General features: G+C 39.8%; 2 protein-coding genes across 5 annotated transcripts in view; one reads left to right on the top strand and one right to left on the bottom strand.

Moving 5' to 3' along the window:
- MCUB (mitochondrial calcium uniporter dominant negative beta subunit) overlaps positions 1 to 5,815 on the top strand; it is a 46,307-nt gene extending 40,492 nt beyond the window's left edge. The window contains 5 exon segments of the mRNA XM_031066490.1: positions 1,832 to 1,936; positions 2,135 to 2,295; positions 2,977 to 3,180; positions 4,539 to 4,655; positions 5,614 to 5,815. Of these exon segments, the coding sequence (XP_030922350.1) occupies positions 1,832 to 1,936; positions 2,135 to 2,295; positions 2,977 to 3,180; positions 4,539 to 4,655; positions 5,614 to 5,691 (665 nt within the window). The 3' untranslated portion in view covers positions 5,692 to 5,815.
- Positions 5,816 to 6,216: 401 nt separating this feature from the next.
- The window catches only part of CASP6 (caspase 6), a 10,061-nt gene continuing 139 nt past the window's right edge, over positions 6,217 to 16,138 (bottom strand). The window contains exons 2-9 of one of the 4 annotated variants that reach the window (XM_031066463.1): positions 16,091 to 16,097; positions 14,527 to 14,569; positions 13,726 to 13,771; positions 11,832 to 11,981; positions 11,315 to 11,391; positions 10,707 to 10,882; positions 8,483 to 8,636; positions 6,217 to 7,873 (exon numbers count right to left, since the gene is read on the bottom strand). In XM_031066463.1, coding sequence (XP_030922323.1) covers positions 7,635 to 7,873; positions 8,483 to 8,636; positions 10,707 to 10,882; positions 11,315 to 11,391; positions 11,832 to 11,981; positions 13,726 to 13,771; positions 14,527 to 14,569; positions 16,091 to 16,097 — 892 coding nt within the window. In that variant the 3' untranslated portion in view covers positions 6,217 to 7,634. The remainder of the gene's footprint in view (positions 7,874 to 8,482; positions 8,637 to 10,706; positions 10,883 to 11,314; positions 11,392 to 11,831; positions 11,982 to 13,725; positions 13,772 to 14,526; positions 14,570 to 16,090; positions 16,098 to 16,138) is intronic. The other 3 variants (XM_031066464.1, XM_031066465.1, XM_031066466.1) reach the window with 3 other exon arrangements.

Genomic DNA, 16,138 nt, shown 5'->3' with positions numbered 1-16,138 from the left:
TTGCCCTACAAAGGATTTCTGAGTGGGGTGGGGCAGAACTTGTGCTGGCAGCAGTTAACCTTCGGATACTGCTGTTGTGCAGACATCCAGGACAGGAGTGTTTGGGATTCACTGCTGGATTGCTTTTCTCTCTACTGTTTCAGCAAAAGCTAACTATTCCTGCTTCAGTGCAAACATGGGTCCCTTGTGAAGCATGAGGTAATTCCTGTAAGAAACCTACAAGTCTGGCATTTTTGGCATGGTCAGGCAGCAAATTCCAAAGTGGAGATGAATTTGAGTTGTTTTTGCCTCGTTTGATCTGTTTAAACACACCCCCATCCCCTCTGATTTGGGAATACTTAGGTTAAAAACACTTACTCATAATAATTCTCTGCTCTGTATTTGTCAAGTGCCAGGCAATTGTAATGTTATAGAACAGCTGAGGTGTTTAATTCATTAGGAAACTGATACTGTAATGAGAAACTGTTGGCTAAGTACTGAGAGTTGAACTTAAACATTAATTATTAAGGAAAAATTACGAAGCCTTGATTTAGTGTAGACACACTTCTGTGTAATTTAAGCATTAAATGAAACCTAACCTTAACTGAAGTGATCAGTGCTGTGTAAGATGACTCACTTTCATTATCTGTGGGTTTGATTTTCATCCTGCAAACCTTTTGTAGACAAAAAAATGACTCTTTGTCCACATTGGAACACTCGTGTTTAGGTACAGAAGGCTACAAAGTAGCCTTTGTTTAAAGCCTGAGAGGAATTTTCTAAAATAAAATACCTCCCTTTCCTCAAAACTTCTTTTCAGTTAATATAAGATTGCACAGGTTAATAAATCACTAGTGTATTCAGAACATCTAGAACAAAGAGCCTGTCTTGACACTTCTTTTGAAAAGCATTTTTCCCTTAAATGTTATAGAAAGAATTATAAATGTCACCTTAATAATGTACATGCAAATGAGCCTTGATGTTTTATTATACTGGAAAAGAAAAAAGAAACTAGTGGATAGGCACATTACAATTTTGGATTGAAAGTGATCAGCTTCTGGGTTTGCTTTGCTACCCACACAGAGTGGGCAGGTGAGCCAGCTGAGGTGTTTGCTGTAGTGGATGTGTGAGGACAGGTGGAGGAGCTGAGGCAGTAGCACTGTAACAAAAATCTACATAGAAAAATCTTGGTATTTTGTAGCCTGTTTGGTTATTCATCTTGGGAGTAAAGCTGCCTAGCCCTTGGCAAGGGCAGGGGAAGGTGTCCTTTTTGTGTATAGAAAAGGAGGATCATCTCCAACAGCTACTGCAGGGCAGCTGCTCCATGGCTTTTCAAACCCTCTTGCCACAGTGATGTGTCCAGCAGCAGTGGTGTGTGGCTCTGGGGCCTCTTGGGCCATCTGAACCCCAGTGTGCTCCTGGCAGCCACTGTTAAATGAGTAGTAGTTCCTGCTAATTAATCCAGAGCTCCTTTTTGGTAGGAGCTGTAAAACTGCATGTAAAATTTGTGAGGTACCATTAATGTAAATTTCTGCATTTAAAAACAAAAACAAAAGCAAAAAAAAACCCCAAAAACCAAAACCCACAAAAAACCAAACCAACCAACCAAACAAACAAAAACATAGGAAAGGGTTCTCCAAAGCATTAAAGCTCAACTCCATTCCCTGCACAGGACAGCCCCAAGAATCACACCCTGTGTTCCTCCTGACTGTTTAGTATTTGTTACTAGTTCTAAAAGTAGAGTTGCTTCCAAACATTATTAGTGAAGAAACCCAGCACTTTCCTGCAGGGTTATCTGCTAATGTTTAAAGCTCCTCATGATAAGTGATCTAGAACTGAAACCTTTCTTCTGCAGATGGTAGCAAGGTCTCTCATGCAACCTTAATGGAGGTCTTATTGATGAATGACTTTAAGCTTGTTATCAACAACACAGCATACAGTGTGTCACCTCCTGTAAAAGGTAAGAGCAATCCTTAATAACTGATCATCTCACTTCATTTAGTGAAGTCTCAGAAAACTGGGACCTGGGAGAAAGGTGTTTCTCTTTGGCTTTGTCTTTTTACCTTTGGATGGTCCTGCTTTTGGGGTTGGAGGTGGGGAGAGAATGAAGAAGGGTGTATTCTTGAAATGGTTTATATGACAAGTATTTTCTTTTCAGATAAGCTGAGTAGTGAGCATGCTACTGAGATGGAAGATATCAAATCCTTGGTTCACAGACTGTTTGTGGCTCTACATTTAGAAGATCACCAGATCAGGAAAGAGAGAGAATTGCTACAGAAACTGGACCATCTGAAAGGAGAGCTGCTGCCTCTTGAACAGGTTGGAAAGTGGGGTGGTTACTTTTTTTTAAACTCAAAAGTTTTTCCTTTCATCAGAAGTAAATCCTGTGACAGAAGAAAATTAGCATGAATGGATAGGGTGTGTGTGTTCTGTTTCTTATGTAAATGAAGCCAACTCAGGTAGAATGCAAAATATTTTCAATTCAGTTTTTTTTTTTTTCTGTTGTGGACCTTAATGGGGTAGAAACCACAACACCTGGAGAAAACTGTCCTGAACATGGCTAGTATTGAGATTGAAATGTCATTGAAAGTCACCTGTTGCTTTATGAGTTCTGAATACCCATGATAGCAAAAAACCACCGTAGTAAGGTTGCCATCCATGGCTTAGGGTAGGGGGCAACAGGACTCCTGCTTCATGAGGGCCAGCCTCAGTGTTACCCAGCATTGCCTTGAATGGTAAATGGAAATCAAACAGACACAGATCGCTAGTAGAGCAAAGGGGAGATTAATAGCAGGAATTCTTGGTGTGCAATGGCAAGAAGATCTGGTTGCCCTTGGACTTCAGTGCTTTTGTTTTCTCAGCAGTGTAAGTTAGTAAGAGGTGTTGGTAAAGGATCCTGAGAAAGGATCTAGCCCAGGGGGAGAAAGCATAGTTGAGGAGCTGTTCATCAGAGAAGCACTCAGGTTTATTTGAACAGGTTTCTGCATTTTTTTTCTTCAGATGAAAGCCAGAATCATGGACAGTGCAGATGCAAAAACCTCCAGGCTTTTATGGGTTGGCCTAGCCTTGATGTCAACTCAGGGGGGAGCGCTGGCGTGGCTCACGTGGTGGGTGTACTCGTGGGACATCATGGAGCCTGTCACGTACTTCATCACCTACGGGAGTGCCATGGCTTTCTATGCCTACTTCGTTCTTACCAAGCAGGTGAGTGAGTCCTGGTCTTCTAAATGTCTGGAATATGGAAAAGGAGGAAAACTGAGTCTGTGGATCACAATGTTTGAGCTCTGATGAAAACTGAACTCAGTAAGTGGCCTTGCCATCAGACAGGGACTTGTTTGATCCCTAATACAGCTGGATACAAACATTACATCATGCAGAATCAAGCAGGTACTGCTGCACATGAACTGCAGGCCAGCTACTGAGCCTAACTACTGTCAGTAAGAGTTCATAACCTAGGGAATGAAAGGTGAGTAAAGAAGTCATTCCTATAAAATGTTTGTAGATCACTTTGCATAGTAAATGGCACCTTGCTCACTGCAGTAACAGGAGAGGAACTGGTAGTGCTGTGCCAGTTTGTGAGTGCTGCCTTACAGCAGCAAATAACCCAACGGTAGTTTTTATTTGCTGGAGTTTGTGTATATACAGTGCAGGGTACCAAACTGTTTGGAACTCTGGCGGTTGCATTACAGAAATATACTGAAGTATATTTGGTGCTTGAAAAATGTTATTGCTCTGCTCTTCATAATCCCCCACTTTTCTGTGACTTAGAATGAATGGAAGTAAATCTAGAACAGCTGAAATGAGGCAGGCATTGTGAAGAAGCAAAAGGCTTGCTCAGATCTTAACTTAGCTTCACAATACAGACTTGTTCTGAAATCCTATTAAGACTTTGAGAAATGTTTCTTTTTCCTGTTTTAGCTCTGTACTTTACTCTCAAGTGGACATCTTGATGTTGAACTTTCTATGATGCAAAACTCTTTTTTGAAGTATGTGGAAGAGTAACCAGTACTTTCTTCTATTATACCAGTAGATCTATAGACCATGTGGGAAATTAGATTCCTTCAGTGAAAAGGGGAGATGTATCTGTTTTTATGAAGAGCTGACTCAGAATGTGAGTTTTACTCCTTCTGACTGGTTTTTAAGAAGAGCTAAGCCATTCCTACTTTTTGTGAGTAGACAGAGATTACTACTTGGCTTTTTTAAACAACTGTCTGTGCCACTGCTTAAGACTTTCAGATAAGTCCTCAAGAAGTAGTTCCTGAATTTTCTCTGACTACCTGGAAGTAGACTCCATGGGCTGAGGTGGCTCCAGTCACGAAGATCACACTGTGTCTTTATTATAACTGAATATTCCTTCAGACATGACAGAAGTGACTCCTACTATGTGTTTAAAAAGCCCTTATGGTCCCCCTAAGAGCAGAATTTCATATGTAGCCTCTTTACAAAACATACATAGGTGCTGGACAAGGTAACTCTTCCTGAAACAGGCTGAGTTTCTAATCTGCTGACCTCTACTCAGTTTCCTTGCTAACCACAAATCCATGTCCTCCTTCCTTCCCCAGGACTACATTTATCCTCACGCTAAGGACAGGCAGTTCCTCCACTACTTCTACCGCAAATCCAAAAAGCAGCGGTTTAATGTGGAACGATACAACAAGCTCAAAGACGACCTAGCAGAGGTATTTAAGTGCAGTCCTTCAATAATGACGCAGTTTCTGGCTTAAGACTTCTTCAGTAAACTCTCAGCTAACAGAAAATTGACCTCAAGGCTTCCTATCAAAACTCTGTATTGCTTAGTGGCCAGTTTCAGCTGTTCAGCTAATCATACAGTATTTGCCTTTGATGTATAAATTACTTCTGTAAATCATCAGAAAGGGAGACCTTCATGAATTTAATTTAAAACAAATCAGTTTATCAGCATGACATCTATTTTTTGCATACTCTAATTAATGTTGCATTTTTGGCCATTTAATACAACAGCTGCATTTATTTTGGGCACAGTATGTTTGCTGCACTGCTGTGGCAGACCAATCTCCTCCCTTCCTTGGAAGGATATTGCCTTGCAGTGTTTGGCATTTGACATCATAGCCTTTATTCTGTAGGTAAAAGACTTAGATTTACAGAATATGGGTGACTGGATGGAAAAGGTGGTATGTACACCTAGGAGAAATTTGGTGGCCTTTATGAAATAGTTGTAGTGGATCTCTCACTCCTCAATTATTACTCCTCCATCCCATTTTGACAGCCCTGTGTTCAATGTCTCATGAAGGAAAATAGAAACTACCTCTAACTTTAACTCAAAACCCATAGTTCAGGGTGTAATTTCATATGCCATAATTGACACAATGATAGTTTGATGCTCTTTTGGTGGCCTGGGGGTATGGATTTTTAAATTGTCATTTCAGGAAAATAATACTTTGGGGTGTGGATGAGTGGGTTGATGGGCAGGGTTCATGCTCCTCTCTGGAGACTGCATGAGTCTAGCATGTCTGTCAGCGTTCAGCATCCTCCATTTGATTGGTTTGGTTCCTTGCCTAAGACCAGTGCCGTCTGAGAAAAGAAAGACAGTGCATGTGTGAAAGAGGAGAAAACAGAGGCTGCAGAAGGATGAACTCTCCCTCTCTCTTTCATTGGCAGGCAGAAGAATCCCTAAGGCGTCTGCGCCAACCTCTGCACCTGAGGCTTCCCATCCAGGAAATCAATGACAAGGACTGACTTTGGTTTTGGTATATTGGAGATGCCCTTTCAAAGCTGATATGAACATTCAGTTACTCCATAACACCTGGGTAGTTTTGACCACTGAAGTTTTAAAAGTTGCAATAAATAGCTTTAAAAATAATTTGGTTACTTGATGTTACTTTGGTTACTTTGGTTTGGGTTTGTTTTGCTTGTTCAGTTTTTTGTTCTTTTTTTCTATGAAGAAACTGCTAAAGCAAAGTTCTTCTAAATATTTGTCAAATCTCATTAGTACAATGGGGGCATTCTTACTGCTGGTAAAATGACAGAACAAACAAGGACAGCCTTTTTAGTACCATTTACTGTAACATAACAGTAGCTCATAGGATAATTAACTTCTCTATGGAGTAGTGAAGATTCTTTTCCTGAAGTTACTGTTTCCTTTTCCCTGATCCGTGCATTGACTCTTTGTGACACCATAGGTGAAGTTTGGATTAGCATGACAATTAAGCTTTCTTAGTAAATAGTGCTGGAAAAGTAAGGTATCTCAAACTTGCTATAAAATCATTTATGTTTCACTGTTGCATTTTATTGAAAGAATTTATCAAAACATTCCAACATGCATGATTCATACAACATTTAAAAGCAGGTGTAGTAAGATACAGCATTTATAACTCAAACATTGTATTGGAAAGACTTAAGTAAAGCAGAACCAGTAAACTAATGATTTTTTTCCCCAAGAAAGTGGATTAGTGCTGGAAAAGTAAGGCATCTCAAACTTGCTATAAAATCATTTATGTTTCACTGTTGCATTTTACTGAAAGAATTTAGCAAAACATTCAAACATACATGATTTATACACCTGCTTAAAAGCAGGTGTAGTAAGATACAGCATTTATGACTCAGAATATTGTATATGGACAGACTTAACTAAAGCAGAACCAGTAAACCAATTATTTTTTCCCCAGGAAAGTGGAATAAGACACTTTGCTCAGATTGAGTTCTCTGTTGTCCCTCAGAGGAACAATTAATAACCTTAACAAAAAAGAAATATTTGGTTCAAGTCAGCACAATTTTTGCAGCAGTAACAATCCTGTGGTGACCATGCACCATCACTTTTGGCACATGGTCAGAGGTATGGCTGATCTTCTCCAGGGCCAAGAGGAGGTCTGATGCAACTCAAAGGCCTGAAGTATGAAGGTTTGCATATGTTATATTTTGTAGAGCTGCCTAGAGATGTTCAGCACCATTAGCTTTAGAGATACAGACAAGGCAAGCTCACCCTGGGCAAACTGTACGTGGTCTCGTCTCATTACTGCTGTTTTTCTCCTGAGGATGTAAAGCACCAGAAAACTGTAATTGTGCCTCAAGTATAAATTATATTCAAGTAAAAGGAAACCCTTTATTTATCAACCCTATTTGATTAATCCTATATTAATGCTATAGTTGTACTCAAGGAATTAAGTTCCTTTTTAGTGTGGCAAGAAAATAATGTCTAAAAAGCCCAATAAAGCTATAAAAGTTGTGGATTCTGCTGACCACAAATTTAAAAAGATGCCCTACAAAGCATATTCCCTGTAAACTGTGCTCTAGGAGCAAGACAAGTTAATCTAACAGAACAGTAAAAATGTTTTGGAAATAGTAAAATGTGCCATAGTTAGATGGCAGTCAAGCAAGATGCTTTTAGGAAAAAAAATCAATTTCAATTGATTTCAATTTCAAGCATCAATTTCAATAAAATCTGAGTACCTTCTAATAGTTTGGCCCCAGTCAACTTTTCCCATATTCCCTGAGATGAATTCCCTGGTATAATTCTAGTTTTAAGACTGCTTCAAGATTTTAGAAACTATTAGGTATGCAAATTGTAATGTTTGATCCCAGTGATTTTACAGACAATCTTGTAGAATATTACATCTCCTCAGCTAAGATGGTATTCTTTGCTCTGCAGCAGGTAATAGTAATGGTCATCACTGCTAAATAATCTACTTAGATTTTGGATGAAAATACAATTTTTTAGTTAGCATTGAGGCAAAACAAGGAATCTGTTTTTTCCCTATAGCATTAATGTCTTTGCACATACCCACTGTGCGATATGATACTTTCCTGTTAACAGCAGTAAGAAGTTCTGTGAACTCCCTGGAAGATCCATGATCCCTAAGGGTCTCACACAAATCTTGGATGTACCAGGAGCCAAATACAGTGTCACGATGAGAGTAGTAGCCTAGAACAGAAAAAGAACATAAAATTAGATCCAAATGTAAGTACTGATAACCTCTTGGAAAAATACTTATGAGAGTCACTGTTTGCTAGCTGCCATCTATAAGGAATTACTAATGGGTGTAAATCTTACTTTGCCAATTACACTGCACATTGTAGATGGGAAACGGCTTTGGTACCACTTGTGGTGCTCAGCCAAGAGTAACATGATTCAGGGATTGCTAGCTTACAGGACTGCACCTCTACTTCATATGAGAGCAGATGGGACTGAGGACAACATACATGGGGGGGACTGGAGAGAACAGGCATGTAGTGCAGGGAAATTTATAAGTCACCAGAATCCTGGAAAAGAGATGGATGTTGGCTGTCAGGAGGCAGCTCAGCCTCAAGACTGATGACAATGCTTTTGTTTGGCAAACTTAATGAACCTTGATAATTTACTTTCATTTCTTCTCTAGCACATAACGTTCTTTCCCAGACAAGTTGTTACTTATCAGACATGTGAATAAGATTTACATGGAACTGCCCTCATTTTTTGGATTGCAAAATGAAGACCTGTTCAGAGTTGTTACAGTGAAGTATCTGGCACTGGATGTAAAATATCAGAACTCACCTTGTGCCACAGAGTAGCACATGATAAAGTCTGCACCAGCAGGCAGAGTATAGACACCAGCAGCATCCACTTCAGTCTTATTGTCAGGGGATTCATTGCTGTCTATTGCATCGTGAGCAATGACTGCATCATCATGTTGATCACCTCGACAGGCCTGTTGGTGAGAAGTGGTGTTATGTTTGCACCCCTGTCGAGCTCACTGTTAATATGATAATTGTGACACAAACCAGAGGCACTTCTGTTCAGCTAGGTGTGCCACATCACCATGGCTCTGCCTTCAGAAAGACACCTTTATTTCTCTGTCACTTAAAATGTTGGGGACAAAGTCCATTGAAAGCTCGAAGATGATCTCAGAATCACTAAGACTGGAAGGGATCTCTTGAGATCATCAAGTCCAACCCCCTGACTCAAGCAGTGTTAGCTACAGCATGTTGTCCAGGACTATGTCCAGTCAGCTTCTGAGGACCTCCATAAGTGGAGACTCCACAGTCTGTATGGGTGACCTTTTCCAGTGTTTGACCAACCTTACAGTAAAAAAAGTGTTTTCTTGTTTTGAGGTGAAATCTTGTGTTTTAATTTGTTCCAGTTGCCTCTTAACCCGTCACTTGGGTACCACTGAAAAGAGCCTGTCTCCCTCTTATTCCCTCCCACCAGCTGTTCAGAACATTGGTAAGATTCCCCTGAGCCATCTCCTCAAAGCTGAACAGTCCAGCTCTCTTAGCTTCTCCTCGTATCGAACATGCTCCAGAGTCCCTTAATGATCTCTGCAGCCCTTTGCAGGACTCACTCCAGTAAGTCTGTATTTGTCTTGAACTGGGGAACTCAGGACTGGACACAATACTTCAGAGGCAGCCTCACCACTGCTGAGTAGAGAGGAAGAATTGCCTCCCTTGGTGGCAAGGCAGTGCTGAATTACTGCTCTGAAGCACAACCATCATTACATGCTGTACACTTCTGCTCTTAGTGCAGTCTCAGGTGTGTTTGTTGAGGAAAGGTTTTTTGTGAGAAGTCAGTAGTGATCCCACTATTGTCAGTGGAGCAGAAAGGCTACACATGGAGGATAACAAGGTGAGAACACACTCAAAAGACACAAAGGAGCATTATTTCAGAACTACACTAAAAAAGAAAACACAAAGAATCTTCTTTACAATGATAAAGTTTCATCTTGATGTTTCTGATTTCCAGAGGTAATTGCTATGCCAGTTGTGCTGGAAAATAAACAACTCAGCTGATGAACTAAGTTAATTAGCTTTTTGATAAGTATATAAGTGTTTCCAAGTATTACTTTGACCTTAAAATTGAAATATGAAAGTATTTTTTTCCATCTTTGGCACCAGGTAAAAAAAAGAAAAGGAAATCTGAATGAATCCTAATGAAAGGTGAATTAACAATATACTGCTTCTTGCAGCAACCTTGTGCCCTGAGGAAGCTTGCATTTGGGAAAAAAAAAGGTAATACTTAGAATTATTCTGTAAACTGCTACAATTACAGTCTGCTGAAATCCAGGTTCATATATGAGTTTGCTAATTGTAATCTGGATAAAGATGGGATAAAGCCCTGCATGAGCTGCTCTGACCCCATAACTCTGCTTTGAACAGGAGGCTGGACCAGAGACCTCCAGAGGTACCTCCCAACTTTCATTCTCCCATGAACCAAGGGAAGGAACAGGAGATTACATATGGTCTTTATCTGACCACTTAGCACAAACAGTGTTTCTGAGACAATAAAGCCTTAATTTGATTCTTTGGATTCTACAGAGATGCTGAGTATAGGTCATAGGCAAAAAAAGCCAACCAACCAACCAACCAAAAAGCCCCACAAAAAAAAAAGAAAACAGACAAAAAAGCCAAACACAAAACCCAACTCGACTGAGGATCAAGTAAAGGGACTTGCCTGGAAGTAAGCAATGAAGATACAAAGGGTAGATAGCTGATCAGCTTAGCCTTGGGCTGTGAAGTGTGACCAATAGGAACTGAGCTGAGGCTGTGAAAACACTGACAGTCGATCTGACATGGGTTTAATTTGTGTTTCTTTTTGTAAAATTACTTATTAAATACAGCTGTAATAATATTAACAGTAGTATACATTAGGATTTCTAATAAAAAGAGAAAAATCCTTGTCTTAAATGCCTTGTTGAAGGACTGCATCAGGAAAACTGACATCTGTATTGCAGGAAGACAAAAGTCAGTGTTAACTTCACTGAATTCAGAAACGGACATCTTACCTGAATGATAAATATCTTTGGTTTTCCTACCAAACTCTGGCACTTGTCTCCTCTGAACATGTCTGTCATTGTCTGAATTTTGATTTTGTCATCATAGGCATAAATGTGGTCATTGTCACCGTGGCTCAGGAACACACACACAAAGCAGTCAGCATTGCTGTGGTCCTCCTTAGAGGCTGAAATAGTCAAGTGGTGTTTAAATGATGAAACACTCTTTATTCAGGTCTAAAAAACATCATACATTTGTATCATATCATTGAATTCCCAGTCAGTCCTTTTTCAAATGGATGCCATTTTCAGGAAAAGCCATACTGTAGGGATTTCAAGGTGCATTGATTCAGCCTGGCTGAAGGGGCACTAACTATAAAAAGAAGAATGTAATTATCTTCTCCCAGCTCCATATACCATCTTTCAGCTTTTTGTGACTTAGTTCTCTCACTGAAGCTTCACATACATTGCAATAAAATGATTTTCAGTCTAACCTTTAAATCCTTCTAATGTTAAATTCCTGGTGCACAACAATTCATTTTAAGTGAGATGGAGAGATTGGAAGAAAAGGTATCTGGGAATTCTGCTGCAATAGACATAACCAACACACAGTCTCTTACCTTCATCAATTCTCTTCTGCACATCTTTTGCTTTCAGGTCATCAAAAACTCTGACTTCAAACCCAAGGTCTGTCAAACTATTGTTAGAACAGATCAATGTTAGTAAAAATCTTGCTCAAATTATATATCAATTGCTACCAACTCAGTTTCTTTCCCTGTGAGGGGATTAATTTTCTTATGCATTATTTATGAACAAAACTACTAAAGTTGATTTTGAATTCAAACTGGTGTCAAGTAGAGGTCTAACACCTAAAGTTACTTCAAAGAGTTTGTCCAAAGAAAGCTCTGGACTCACTGAACTCACAGGACTTCTGGTGCCAGCAGTTTCTGTGACCTAAGAAAAATTTGCCTTGAAGATTTTTAATTAGCGCTTTCTTCACTCAAGTTGCATTGGTGCTATGTCTGCAAAATCTTCTGGTCACTACTTAAACACAAGATTTAGGTAACTCCTTAATTTGACCATGATTTCTAAAATTTAGATTTTTTTAAGGGTTAGTGGAGCAACCAAGTTTCTTACGTGCGATTCAGATTCTTTCTGTCCACCATAGTCCCACGTCTGTCTTTCATCATTAATTGCCAGTAAAAGTGCTCATGATTGAAGATTAATGCAACTCCTCTTCTTTGATGGTCCATTTTGTACTTCTCTTCAAGATCACGTGATTGTCTGCTGCCACAGATGGAAAACATTCTTGGTAAATGAGGCTGTTTCATTAGTTAAGGCACATAATGGTGCATTTCAGACATGGCTCCAATTCTCCATGTTATGTGTTTAGATAAATACTAACATAATTGGATAGGACACATGCACTTACTTGGAATTGTAGCTGTCTGTGATTCACATCAAGTTTTTCTAAGTAAATCAAGAGCTGCATTATAATCAATAGACTATTAACTGGGGAAGAGGTGCTAAGTGTAGTGTATCTTGCAAGAGGAGAACAAATGTTTGATATTTACCCTAATGAAATGAAAGCTACGACAATTTAATTTGACAAATTTAAGTTGACAAGTTCATCTAAGTTTCTAGTAACCAGCCCACAAACTCCTGAAGGACAGAGGTCTTTTTAGGGACAGAAAAAATGACCGACCCAGGTTCTAAGTACAGGACTTTATCATGGCAGCAAACACATAGAATACCTGTGTGTTTGGGAGTAGCATTCTGCTATTTTATTGGTTTATCAGCAAAACACATCATAGGATGTGTGACAGCACACTCTGGACTGGCTCCACAGAGGGGAGCCAGTCATGTCAACACTTGGACCCAAAAGATGCTAAGTGTTGACATGGCTGTAATTAGAAGGATGAAGAGACAATCTTTCTGCTTTTGTAGTTACTGGTGCAGAAAACAGAAACTGAAACACTTCTGGCAACAATGCTGGCAATAGACAGGTCCAGAGTTCGAAGTACATGGAATGACAGTCCAGGTCATGCTGCCCTAGGACTGGCTCTGGTCAGAGCTGTCATTTTTGCCATCTTAATACTTTCTTTCGTGCTGTGGAATATTCAGGTTTGGTGCAATTACAGGAGAAAGTTGCTTAGAATATTTGTCTGCAGATGTTGAAGATCAGAGTTTCTTTGGCAAATGCCTTTGTTTCACAGCAAAATTATCATCATTACCTTACATCATACATTACAGCAGACTGTCTCTGCTTCTCCACTTTGTCATGATAATCCCCGTAATGAAACATGTTTTTGTAACATACACACAAGAATTCAGACAGAAAACAGGAATTTAGAATGACTGTTCAAAGTCAGGGAGATTTAACAATGTTGGCTGGATAACCAATAAGAGAAATTGGGTGCTTGATCACATTCTTCCCATTCTGAGAACCAAACAGGATAAAATGCAAAGATTATAAATTTTAGCCTTGCAATTATGAACAATTTCACTCGTACCAGATTTTTTTCAGATTTTGTCAATTTCTCTTCCTTAGGGTTTGGCTAGGTGCATGGCTAGTAGGGATTTTGGACAGTTTGATCACTGGATCCTGTGAATGACCATTTCGGGATAATTCCCTAAATAGTTCTTTCTCTACTCAGCTGTATGGATAAGGCAAAGTTATCAGGCAGGTGGTTTACTGTTTTCAGGGCTTTTATGGAATCACTGTTCCATGGTCCATTTCCCCTACTTCCAGAGGAATAAGTTCCTGTGCTACAATCTAACACTTAGGTCTGTCCGGTGGCTCCTTAGAATGTGATGGTATTTGCACATTGCCTACAATAAAAAGAGAACACTCTTCATAATCCCTTCCACATGCCTTCACATCTGCAGCTGGTGTAGCTAAAACTACAAACATGTTTTGTAAGTGGGTGGAGTTGAATCAAATCATTCTATCCAGTTCTTAACAAAAATCAGAAAACCCTGCACTGACCTCAGTCCCTTGGGACATCTGTCACTGCCACCAGAACTTTACCTTATATGGAGTGCATCTACTTCTGTCATGTTCTCATTTCCATCTGCTGGAGAAATCAAAAAGTTACTTAGCCACAAACTCATTTATTAAAACCAAACAAAACCAATTTGAAATTATGCATCCAGCCTTAAAGTTTAGCTGTTAATGTGAACCAAAAGCTTATTCACACATCAGGTAAGTAAGCATGCAGGTAAACAGCCTCATTAGTGTTGGTCTGTACCCACAGCTTTTGGAAGCTGTTCTGGAAGTTCTGACTCCAGCAGTCTGAATTTCAGGTGGTCAAGACATGAATATTTTCTATCTATCTGTGAATCTGTACCTATATAAACATATTCAGAGATGATGATTTTATATAACTAACTAGCTTGGTGTATTTTTTTTTAACGAGACTCTAACTCAATAGTAAAAATTTTACATAACTTAAAAATACATTGGTGTTTCTTTTCTTTCAGTAATGCTGCTAATACAAAGCTGAGCATTCTCTTTGAGGTTGGAGGCAGCATGAGTCACAGTAGATACTGTAACAGCTATTGACAGCTGAAAAAATGCAAGATTTAAACCTTTTCTTCTGCCGAACTATACAGATTTTAAGTACCTCCAGTACAGAAGGGACATAAAAGTAACAGTGTGGGAACAACAAGGGACGTGCACATCTTGGGAGTGTGCAGAACTACAGACTTGCACATGGTTGGGCTAAAATCCTTGTTCCTCTTACTGAAGCATCTCAGTGGTGTACTAAATCACTACGACTGCTGGTAGAGACTAACTACCACATTATGAGAACTGTATATGACACTGTACCTGCACTGGGTAATATGGGTCTGCTATCCAGCTGGACATGGCCTGCAATTATAAGAAGAGTCACATGTACATGTATTTTGCAAACTACTTTGCACATACAATACTAGCTTTTCACATCTATTTTTCACATGTTATTAATGCCTTTTGCAAAACTAACATAGCTGTATCTTGATAGAGGACAAAAGTTCTTGTGATCCAGCCCCCTCATGAAACAGATAATAAAATTTTATAGTCATCAAACTTTAAGACAGAAAATGTAGACACAGGAGGACTAGAATTCCTGGGCTACAGGAAACTAGGAAAAAATTTTCCTGTTAATTTAATCCTGTTTAGTAACTTCCTAGTCTTAGGTTTTTCATTGTCCCTCTCGTATCGCAGCTTCATTCACATAAACACTATTTGAATTATCATGATTAATGAAAAGTTTTCTGTTTGTCTTACACAGGAACAAGTTTGTTCTAAAATCTGATTGAGACCAATGGGACTACTTATCCCTAATTTCGTGAAGACGGATTGCTTCAAAGGAATCAAAAATCAGGTGTGCACTAGGTTACACTGGGATCTCACTGGAATCTGGATCTCAACAGATCTACCATCAAGACCACAAAGGGCAAGGCCCTTAGAAACAACCGAATGGCACACAAAAGAAACTCCTTTAAGCCTGGCTGCATCTCTGGGGATCCAGCCCAAGTTTTGCTGCCTTGACTTCTCCTGCCCTCCAGTTACATGGCAGGAACCTTCCTCACTTTCCCTGTCCCGAGGCCTTGCCCCGTGCCGGGAAGCAGGAGGGGTTTTCCCCTGTGATGCGTGCCCTGGATTTATTGCAAATCCATTTCCTCGTTGGCCATCCTTCACCTCCCACCTTCCCGAACGTTCCTTTCCTCCTCCAAAAGGAAGGAAATGTTATAGATACACATTATAATACTGGCTTTTCACAGATATTAACATGGATTTTAGATGTGTAATGTTAAAGTAACTTTGTTATAAAGATAGTTTTTATTTCTGTTGTTAATTGAGCTTAGTGAAATAGCTGATGTAAGTATGCTTGTGTTAAAATGCCTGCTTGGATGGGGTAACATCCAATGAACAAATGAAGAAGACACCTGCTACATGCCAACTATCAGCTTTCACTGAAGACAGTGTGGACCAAGGCACAAAAACTGGAGGTGTTAAGAATGGACTAAAACCACAGCCAAGGAATCCACATGCTCTAAAAAGGCAGACCCAAATTAAATAGTTCTTGGACTATGTAAACTAAAAAGGAAAGTTTACTATGCACAAATGAAAGTCTACTGTGCATAACTGAATTGCACTGAATACGCTAGAGACTGATGCAATAGATGTAATGACTAATGCGCCTACCTCCGAAGATAAGTGTGGTCTTGCCTGAGGGCCAAGATGCACCGGCCGTAAGAACCTTTTTCACTGTGGTCCTTGCCTTCTATCGTCCTTTATTAAACTTTTTAAATTTTCACAGGAGAGTGAACGTGAGAAAGGAAATTTTCACAGGAGAAAGGATAGAAGCTCCGGCTGTCCGTGAGCGCCGGCAGCGCCCTCCGGGCCGCGCTCGCCCTCTGGGGGAAGCTCGGGCGCTCCGGCCGGGCAGCCCCCC

Source organism: Geospiza fortis, unplaced genomic scaffold (genome assembly GCF_000277835.1).
Source record: "Geospiza fortis unplaced genomic scaffold, GeoFor_1.0 scaffold11, whole genome shotgun sequence".
Taxonomy (NCBI): Eukaryota; Metazoa; Chordata; class Aves; order Passeriformes; family Thraupidae; genus Geospiza; species Geospiza fortis.
Note: the sequence above shows the minus strand (reverse complement) of the source record. Positions and strands in the feature narration are given on the sequence as shown.